The 11,213-nt window shown below is 39.7% G+C and overlaps 1 protein-coding gene across 1 annotated transcript in view; it reads right to left on the reverse strand.

Annotated features, from left to right (window-relative positions):
* Positions 1 to 6,770, reverse strand: part of ero1a (endoplasmic reticulum oxidoreductase 1 alpha) — a 35,148-nt gene extending 28,378 nt beyond the window's left edge. Inside the window, exon 1 of the mRNA XM_073039847.1 lies at positions 6,352 to 6,770. Within this exon, the coding sequence (XP_072895948.1) occupies positions 6,352 to 6,444 (93 nt within the window). The 5' untranslated portion in view covers positions 6,445 to 6,770. The remainder of the gene's footprint in view (positions 1 to 6,351) is intronic.
* Between the last annotated feature and the right edge of the window lie 4,443 nt (positions 6,771 to 11,213).

The raw sequence follows: 11,213 nt of genomic DNA on the forward strand, positions 1-11,213 counted from the left end.
TAAGAGAGCCTTATTACTACAAGAAAGTGGCTACTTCTGATTTTTTTAAGTATCAGCATCTAACCACATTCTCTTACAAACCCCAAACATTCCTTCTGTGGGATGTAAAGGGGTAAAGAATGGGACAGGGTGTAAAAGAGCTGTTTTAGAATAATAATGATAACAGAAAGGAGAAGGTAGGCAAATAATGTCAGAAAACAAGAAAGTCAAGATAGGATACTGAATAAACCATAGTTTGATGGAACAGGGAGGTAGAAGCAGAGAGTAGATGAGATAAGATGAAGTCATGTTTCCAAATTACTACAAAACCTCTTATCGATGCAAGTTGAAGACTTCTTCCTACTTCATGCACTTACTGAAAATGAATCAGAGCATTTGTAAATTTGTCATCATATTTGACTGCAAAATTATCTTAGCACTGAACAGCCAGCTGCATTATCTCTTAAGATAGTCTACTATCTTTGAAACATACAAGATTCTTGCCTTGCCTCAACTTCTCTGCTGCTGAAACATTCATGTGTCTTTTAACCTCAAGGATTAACTTTTCCAACGCTCACCTGGCTATCCAACGTACAACTAAAGTTATCCACAACTCTTATATCTACATCCTAAGTCAGGACAAAATCTTGCTATTACTGCATTAGCACTTCTGGCAAACACAATTCCCAGATAAGCAGGTAAAATTCTAGTCTCCCATTTTAAAATTCTGATATGGCCTTGTTCTTCCCTTCTGAAATAACTTTGGCCCTCTAATGTTAGTCTCATAACTACCCTCTATGATTAGAGGTAATGTTTTCATCCAGAAAAGCTCTGTAATTCCCTTTCTGAACCTCTCTGTATTTCTCCACTACCTCAAGATTACCCTTTAATCCTTCCTTCTTAGCCGAGCTGTTGGTCATCTTCTCCAGTCTCTCTATATGGATAGGTATCATACATGCTTGCTATTGCTCCTGTGAATTGCTTTAGGACATTGTAGTAAGCTAAACTTGCAGCAAATATGCATGTAGTTGGCTTGATACCCCTTCAGATTATCTATATACAGTATATCCGGATGTCAATAATGTGAATAATAAAGACTAGTGCAGTGTCAACAGATTACTGCAGAATCTAAGTATATATTTTTTCCATCGGCAACAGGCTTAAAGGTATTACTCACAGGTAGATATTTTTTTAAATAGACTTGCTGTTAGAAAGAGCACATGCAATATTTCTAAATGGTGCAAGGTAAAAGACTGGAAAAAATACCAAGTACCTGTATTTCATTTAACAAAAGGTGAACTCCTCCTATAATCTTAATGGTTATTACCCCCACCTCCACTTGAATTGAAATTCTCTTAAAATCTAAACACAGTAGAAATGGACGGCCTGGGAAAAAGTGAAAGAGATATTCTTCCTGTCAATATATTTGTACATGTTTGTTGAAGATGCTGGTTTATCACTCACTGGTCCAGAAGATAGCATCAATATTGACATTTGAGTGCTTTAATCCAGATGAATAAAACACACATATATAATAACACATTTGAATTTATTACTATAAATTACCTTTCAGTCTAAAATCAGTTTTGAAGTATGTCAAACAGAATATTTCACATCACAGCTGCTTGGAAGTATATTGCCAAAGGAAAGCAATTTGAGATAAATTACAAGCAGCAGTTTGTCGGCTGTAATCTTTTAGCTAATCACTTATATTATCTTAGGGGGAAAAACACTTTGGTGACTATGGTCTACAGCAGATGAAGATGTTTGATCTATCATACAGTGGTGCTAGAAAGTTTGTGAACCCTGTAGAATTTTCTCTATTTCTGCATAAATATGACCTCAAATGTGATCAGATATCCATAAGTCCTAAAACTAGATGAAGAGAACAGAGTTAAATAAATAACAGAAAAAAGACTACACTTGTTGATTCATTTATTGAGAAAAATGATCCAGTTTTTCATGTATTTGTTGGAAAAAGTATGTGAACCTCTGGGGAAATGCTTTCTACGAAAGCTATTTGGAGTAGGATGTTCCAACCAATGAGATGAGATTGGAGGTGTGGCTTGTAGAGATGCCCTGCCCGATAAAAAAGACACACAAAGTCAGGTTTCTGACAGAGCATGCTCCCCTCAAGAAACATATGTTTATGTGCACCAAATAACTTCCAGGGGACCATTAGAAATAGAATTGTAGAGATGCACGAAGCTGCAAAAGACTACATAAGTGTCTCTAAAGACCTGAGTGTTCATCAGTCCACAGAAAGAAAAAATGTCTACAAATGGAGGTAACTCAGTACTGTTGCTGCGCTCCCTAGGAGGGGTGTCCTGCAAAGCTCCCACCAGGAGCACAATGTGCAACGTTGAAGGAGGTGAAAAAGAATCTCTAGAACTTGCTAAAGGCTCTGTTCATGCGCCCACTAGAAGAAAAACACTGAACAAGAATGGTGTTCATGGAAAGACACCACGGAGGAAACCACTGCTCACCAAAAGATCATTGCTGCATGTCTCAAGTTTGGAAAAAAACACCTGGATTTTCTACAACACTTCTGGGACAATGTCCTGGGATAATACTTTTGTGCTATTTATTTAATAAAGAAAATTCTACAGGGTTCACAAACTTTCTAGCACCTCTGTATATACACCACAGTTGAGCTGAACAAGGATGATAAAGTTATAGATGAAACAATGCTTCTGTTCTAAAACAAAAACACAAGACTTCGATGATATTTTTATACTTTGATTTAATGAAGGTTGAAAATGATCATCCAGGCTCCCAGGCTACTTTTAGGATGCTATTTTTAATCAGATGCTTTAATTTTTTTTTTGCTTTAAAATCAAGGTAAAAATTAATTTGGTATTTTGTTGAAGTTTTTTGCTGTGATTAAATTTTAGCTTGCTAAAATACTGGTAGAATATTTTTGCCCCAGCCCACCTGGACTCTATCAGACAAAGTGAAAATGGGAAGGAAGCTGCAGCAGTGCGATCCTATCACCAGCATTTTGTTAGATAAAAAACTAAGAGTATACCTCCACCCAATGAACTTCATGTGCAACAGAGCACTATCTAAAAATATGGGTTGTGTTTGATCAAGATAACTATAGTTTTCAAATTTGCATGGTAGAATGTTCCATAAAGAAACTTAAATTCTAATTGATTTATTAAACATAAGAAAATAGGAGTGCTTTTGACTTTCTGATGAATTCTCTAACATACTTTATTGCCTTAATAATCTATATGCTCTCCATGTTAAAGCTCAAACTCAAAAGGAATAATTTGAACTATAAGAATCATGCTCAACCTTTTGAACATTAGACATACCACTGAGAAATTGCCCAATCCAAATGTAACACCTCTCAAGCTAAGACTTCTCTTTGATATTTACCACATGGTAATTTCATACTACATGATTTAATGATTTACTATCTTAATTTCCAGCCTTTACAATTCCCATTTTAATTTATACTGTTAAATATTTTGAAGTTCTTGGTAGAGTACGAACATGAAGGCCAAGGGGATAGCCAATTAAAAGAGTTGGAGTGAAGGTTCCAAATTCAATTCCAAGTTTAATTCGGGTTTGCTGATCTAGCAATAAACATTGAAATTAGCTTTAGTTGCTTGGGCTACAATTTATCAAAAAACAGAATCACAGAAAATTTATTCAGCTCAATGTGTCTGTTCTGATTAGGAATATGGTACCATACCAAATCTCACCCTGGAACACCAGATTCATAATCTTGCAAGGTAAAGTTCCTCAATTATACACCCAAATAGTGTACATTTCAAATGTTTGAGGTTTTCTGTCTTTGCCGCCCTTTCAGCCAAGTGCTGCTGCTCCCTGGGTGAAAATCTTCTCCCTCATCTCTTTTCTAATTATTCAATCAAATACCATAAATCTTCGCCAAGAGAAATACATCCTTCCTATTTACTCTATTGGGGTGGCTCATTATTTTGTACACCTCAATTAAATCTCCTCTCAGTCTTTTCAGGTACTAAGAAAACAACTTTAATCCAACTAATCTTTCTAATTATAGCAATGGTGTTCCTGCTAACCTTTGAGAATCCCCTCTGCAACCTCTGCAGAGCAATCCTGCAAATCAGTGCCCAGAACTGAATGCAGCATTCAAGCTGTGATCTATTTTCTGCTGTAGATAATTCTAGATTAACCTTTATGCTCTCCTTTTTTATGCCCTAGTTAATAAAAAGAAAACATCAGTTTGCCTTTCTAACCATCCCTAATTCTCTGCCTCTCATTAGTCTGCCCTGCTTTGTGCATTCCTTTGCATTTTTGCTCATTTATTGCCACAACTTTTTGTAGTATTTTCTGTTCAAAGGCACTGGTGTTTCCATACCAGGCTGTGATGCAGCCAGTTGATATACTCTCCAATACACATCTATAGAAGTTTGTCAAAGTTTTAAATGATGCCAAATCTACACAAACTCCCAAGGAAGTAGAGGCGCTGTCATTCTTTCTTGGTAAATACCCAGGACTGGTTCCCCCGAAATAATAACCCCTAGGAATTTAAAGCTGCTGACCCCTTCCGCCTCTGCTCCTTCGATGAGGACTGGCTTGCAGACTCTGGTTCCCTCCTCCTGGAGTCAATAATCAGCTCCTTGTTTTTGCTGACATTGAGTGAGAGGTTGTTGTTGTGGCACCACTCATCCAGATATTCAGTTTCCCTCCTGTATGCAGATTCATCACCACCTTTGATTCGGCCTATGACAGTGGTGTTGTTAACAAACTTAAATATAACGCTGGAGCTGTGCTTAGCCACATAGTCGTAAACGTAAAGCTAGTAGAGCAGGGGGCAAAGCACACAGCCTTCAGGTGCACCAGTGTCGATGGAGATCGTGGAAGTGGCGGTGTTGACAATCCGAACTGACCGCCTTCTGCAACTGAGATCCAATTGCACAAGGAAGTATTAAGGCCAAGGTCTAGGAGCGTATTGGTTACGGTAGTTTTGAGAGGATGCACGGGATTATTTAAGGGCCTTGCAAACTACGTCTGGCCTTTCAGTGCATTTCATAATGCACCTTTATAGCATCCTTCAGAAATGATTTCAATAAAACTAGCGCTTAAGTTAATCTAACTAGCCTGCAATGATTCGCGTTTTAAACGTTAATCGCTCTCAGTTACCGTACATTCCTGTACTCGGATCAGAGTGCAGGTGATGAGCAGAACCTCTGCAGTTTCTTCTCTTGCATTTCCAAATAGCCGTCCCGGCCTGGTAAATTATCATTACATTTGGCTTTTCAAAAGCTATGTTATTAAACTTTAGAGATTGGCTGGCGACGGATTCAACAGCATGAATTACTAAATCTGTAGTTTTCCGACTAAACGTAGGACTTTCTCGGAGACGCGACAAATGCATCTGTTTCCAATGACTGAAAATCTACTGCGGGACCACTTTGAAATTCTGGCGCCAGTAGCTGTAAAGACAGAGATCCTCGCATGTGGGCCCTCAAATCACAATAAATGCATCAAATTCGATCCGCCGCTCTCAATGGATAAGAATGAGTGTTGGCCGAGAGGTGTGTGTGTGTGTGTGTATGTGTGTGAGAGACAGACCATGAGTGTGTGTGTGTGTGTGTGTGTGTGTGTGTGAGTGTGTGTGTGAGTGTGTGTGTGTGTGTGTGAGTGTGTGTGTGAGTGTGTGAGAGACAGACCATGAGTGTGTGTGAGTGTGAGAGACCATGTGTGTGTGTGTGTGTGAGAGAGAGACAGAGAGTGTGAGTGTGTGTGAGAGAGAGCATAAGTGTGTGTGAGAGAGAGACCATGAGTGTGTGTGTGTCTGTGAAAGAGTGTGAGTGTGTGTGAGAGAGAGTGTGAGTGTGTGAGAGAGAGTGAGAAAGTGTGTGTAAGTGTGTGCTATCTATTTACCAGCTGAAACGAAAAATCTCCTTATCCAAAGAATTCCTAATAAGTTAGATCACGGAAAGCCTTCCGGAGGGGTACAGGCTTTTCGAGACTGTTTTGGCGATTTCAAAGTGTGTCATGCTGAGCGAAGGAATGAAGCAACCTGACAATTTGCAAATTTTCAGCCGCAGATCCACTCCATCTAGCCCGAGTTGTAAATACACGCACTACGCCTGACTCATTTAATCCCGACTGAGATTTGCTCGGTCACGTCGGACAGACTATGTGCTTAAAGCACTGGTCTCACCTCGGAAAGCGGATACGACAAAATCGGTTTCGGAGCCTGCCGCACACAAACCCAAACCACACTAACATTACAGCCGAAAAGTGGTCGCATATTAGCAAACTAAAGTCCACCTACACTGACTTCTCAGTACAGGAAACTCCTCTCCAAGTACCAAACAACGTTCTACACCCAATGAAACACGTTATACGAAAATGAGCACGTTACTGTACCTGATAGGAATATGTCTGCTCCTTTGAAACTATATCCTGTGTACCCTGGTGCACAAACATACAGAACAACATCAGAAAGACTGGACTCAACATCGTTAATTATTCTTGACCGGGATGGTAACTGCTCCGATCCAAATTCTGCAAAATGTAACGGATGACAAGGAGCTAACATCCACCGCAAGCACAGAAACTTGACTCACTGAAGGTTTCCTTTTAAAGCCGAGGCCCCGCCTTGTAAATTTCACTCCACTTCCTAGTGTGTAACACCAAGCTCACACGTCGCACTAATCTCGGGTCAAATATGTCACAGAAAGTCCAGTGGCGTCTCATTTTATTTTACAGCAGGCTGAATTGCGTGTAATTGTTTAACCTGCCGAATGTTCTAAGTCCCCAGTTGTGTAAATGGACGCGGGAGATAAAGAAAGGGAACTTCCTGTAAACATTTTGAAGACGTGTATTACGTGCGTGCCGATCTCCGGTTTCGGGAATTACACTCAAAGTGACGAAATAAGTTTTTAAATATTTGATTTACATGTATTCAGTCTGGTGTGTCATGCGGTAAAACTTAGACACTTAGAAAACTTAAATCAAGTGTTATTTCACGGTTTCCTTGGTACATAAAAACGGCTATAGCAACGTGTTGACATACCTGCGACCGAGCCTGTTACCTTAACCCCACTCCCAGAGAGACAGATAGAAAGAGGTTCGTTTTAGCTCTTTACTCAGACGAGGCTGATGCCCAGTATGTTAGCTTACTAGAGTTAATAGATAAAAACAATAACTAATACATCTATGATATACATTTAAGGCTATCATTTAACTATTGCTGCTGCTTTTTCAAAATATTCTAAGGAAAAAGGGGTGAAAGTGTTCGACTGCGCTGGCATTTTACACAGGGATCAAACTTAGTTGGTGAAAATAGAATGGCAGTATGTAAGGGCTGCTACTGCCAACACCTCCCAGTCTCCAGCCAACTGGTAGGGTTCACCTGCCCTCCATCCATCCAGACTCAACAGCTGCAGCCTACTTAACCCCAGTTCTCACCCACAGTCCTTGTTCAGGCATGGAAACAGCGGGCCTCAACCAGTCACTCCTATTTTACACTCTCTAGTTGCCTGTTGTATTTGGTTCCTGTTCTCTCCTGTGGTCCCTTGTGCCTTGGTATTGTGTGGCCTATCATTAACGTCGTCATTCAAGGCTGAATCTCCTCTGCTGTTCTGCTTTTGGGTCAAACCTCCTCTACGTTTCCTGACACAGCAGCTTGTGGTTTCAATTGGTTTACCCTATAAAATTCAGCAATCTTGCATGGAAGGGATTTCAGAATGCTTATGGGAATGCTTATTTGGTGCAGTAGAAGGAACTTTTATCAGTTTGATGTTGATGCAGGTGACAGGGTGACAAGAACACTGGTTTGCACACATATATAACATCTTCAACAGCTTGAATTTATAGTCTTTAATAAACATCCAAAGGTACTCCACAGGAAAATTACCAACAAAACCTTTGCTTCTGACATACAGAGATATTAGGAGAGAAAAGGGACAAGACATATAGGAAAAGAATGATGTAATGAGAAAAGTCTTATAGAGAAAACTGTCAAGCCTAAACAGCCAAAATCACAATGAAAATTAAGGATTTGCAAAGGTCCAGATTTCAGGAATTACAGGGATCTCCAAAGTCACGTCAAATTTGCAGTGTAGGAGATGAAGGAGGCCATGTGGGATTTAGAAACAATGGTAAGAATTTAAAATAAATCTAAGGGTTACTCTGACCGAGGCCTAATAGAGAGCTGTCATCATCAGGATAATGAATAAATGGGAATTTCTGTAATGCCTCTTTCTTGGAGCCTGGCCAAGAGGGTTTTGGAATAGCGCATCTGTGGGCCCTGAGATTCAGTCATAGCGGGGCTGAGACAGCGATATGATGTAAAGTGTCAAAGAGATTACGGCATCTCACATATATGGTTGGAAGCTCAACAAACAAGTTGTTGACCCTTTGCAAAAATTTCGCTGAGCTATGTAATAGTTTGGAGTTTGTATCGGGATTTCAATTTTTTTTATTATAAGCTCTTCACAGTGCAACGTCATCTGTGGAAAGTGAAAATAAATTAATTATACCCCATAGCAATCCTAGCCTTACACTTTCAATTTCAGAGCCTGTCACACACAAGCATTCCACCAGAAAAGAAGAGGCAGCACATCAATAAACTGAAATCCACCTGCTTTCACTGTGTGGGAAACCATCCTCCAAGGACAGCAGTAAATGAATAATGTCCTATGCCCCTTCAACCAAGCTAAACTATCAGTGATGTTCCTTTTCTCTTATCCATCCTTCCACACTCTCCCTGCAACTTAAAACTAACTTGATTCCTCTCATTCCCGGACTTTGACCTGTAATTCTGTTTCACTTTCCACAGTTGTTGCCTGACTTGCTGAGTGTTTCCATTATTGTGTGCTTTTGTTTTAGATTTCCGCAATTTCCTTTGAAAACGATTGCTTTATTCTTCTCAAAGTTTGTTTGTGGAAAAGTATGAAGTGCCCAGTAGTGGGTAACTACCCAATGACACGGATGCAGTGAACAAATGATGTATGGTGAAAAAGCACATCTCAATATCATCATCCTGTTTGTAAAACGTATCCTCATGCATACAGGTAATGCTGGCAAAAGACAGCACATGAATAAAGAAGAGATGACAGCGGGGTAAGTAGAAGCAAGACCCTGGGAGAAATCAGGATACATGTGGAGGAGAAGTCTTTGTTCAAAGATCAAGGTATATTTATTATTAAAGTATATATACTATATAGAACCTTGAGATTTGTCTTCTTGCAGGCAGTCACAAATCAGAAACACAATAGTACCCATATATATACACACACACACACACACACATATATATATATATATATAATACACACACACACACACACACACACACACACACACACACACACACACACACACACACACACACACACACACACACACACACACACACACACACACACACACACACACACACACAAATATCCAAAGTGTGGGGAAAAAAGAAATGATGCAAACAATAAAAAAGTAAAAAAATAACACACAGAACATGAACCTCAGTATCCCTGAAAGTGAGTCCACAGTCACAGAGCCAATGGAGCGCTGAGGCGAGTGAAACCCGCACAGGAGACTGGTAGCTGCAAGCTTCAGCCAGTTGCGTGCTGGTGGTACAGTGAAGCTGGTACAGGAGCCCAATCATTACAGGTCACAGCCACAGAGATATCCTAGCACTGACCGAATAAGTCAAAATAGGAAGTAGGGTGGTCCTGTAGAGTTGATCAACAGAGTAGGCCTGGAGGAAGTCTGCATAGATAATTCCTTAGATTAGTGGAAAGTTTACAGATACTGATAGAGGTGTATTAGATAATGAGAGGCATTGATTGTGTGGATAGTCAGAGGCTTTTCCCCAGGGCTGAAGTACCTAACATGAGAGGGCACAGTTTTAAGGTGCTTGGAAGTAGGTACAGGGGAAATGTCAGGGTTAAGTTTTTTGTGCAGACTGTGGTGAGTGCATGGAATGGGCTGCCGGCACTGTGGTGAAGACAGATACAATAGGGTCTTTTAAAAGACTCCTGGATAGGTACATGGAGCTTAGAAAAATAGTGGGCTGTGGGTAACCCTAGGTAATTTCTACAATAAGTACATGTTCGGCACAGCATCATGGGCCGAAGGGCCTGTATTTTGATGTAGGTTTTCTATGTTTCTGTAATTCTACTCTATATGTCATCATTTGCTTGAAATGGAAAATTGTCTCGATTTCATTGTTCCAAAGTATAATTTTGATCTAAAATAGTTTCACACTTAGTTATACTGTATTCTTTCAAGTCAGAACCTTCTAGGATGATCATTATCAAAGTTACTCTCACCATAGTCCCAACACTCATACATGCCAGGCACAGATGAAGAAGGAATGCCTTGCTGGTCTTCATCATACTGATCTTTAAGAGTCAGATTCAATAGCAGTGAGGTCTCTAGTGATGATGTCACCTAATCCCCATCTCAAAATAACCCTGAATGAAGACTTCAGCAGTTGGCATAGTCCCATTCCTAAATATGATGCTTTTCATAGTTTTTTACTGACTGTGTTGTTAAAAACTATTAAAGTAAGTAGGTTAGAAATGTAAAAAAGCAATTGTTAAAAATTAGCTAGCAAACCCTGTTTAAAACAAATAATATAAACATTAAACTAAACAAAAAATTAATGAGCTGGAAGAGAAGTCCCCAGCACTGCTGTTTTGATGTGAGATTGTTTGTGAATATAACTGCTGCCAATATAGCTCAGCCTCTGTGTCCATGTTCTTTAAGAGCACATAAAGTGGAGTTCATGCCAGTAGAGCAAAACAGTGCTTTCTAAGGATTATTCCGTGAGTCCTGTATTTAGTATTGATATCCAAGGTATTTAAAATGTATTGATCTCCTTGTACTTTATCTCAGTCCTTTTTCTTTGTGAACTGAGGCCCTCAATTGGGCATCATCTGCAAATTTTGAATTTCTACTTCCAGCTCCCAAGCACTTGTAAATGAATAATGGTTGCCTCAAGGGCAATCTCCGTGGAACATCAATGTATGGCAACCTTGAATGACTATTTTCACACCACACTAAACTAAACCTCTTTTTCCTTCCTGGCATAGACAGTTTGTTATTTATTTCTTCCACTTGTGTTTCTCTAGCTATTGCTTTTAAAAATCCTATTGCTGCGAATTTATACCGCTCATAAAGTTCGTTCGTGGACTCACTCAGATGGGGATTGGAACATTGAACGGATCGGGTAAGAAACGAGAACAGTCATTGTGAGATCACTCGATGCGGGGCTGACCCTT

This window comes from Hemitrygon akajei, chromosome 3 (assembly GCF_048418815.1).
Source record: "Hemitrygon akajei chromosome 3, sHemAka1.3, whole genome shotgun sequence".
In the NCBI taxonomy this organism is placed as follows: Eukaryota; Metazoa; Chordata; class Chondrichthyes; order Myliobatiformes; family Dasyatidae; genus Hemitrygon; species Hemitrygon akajei.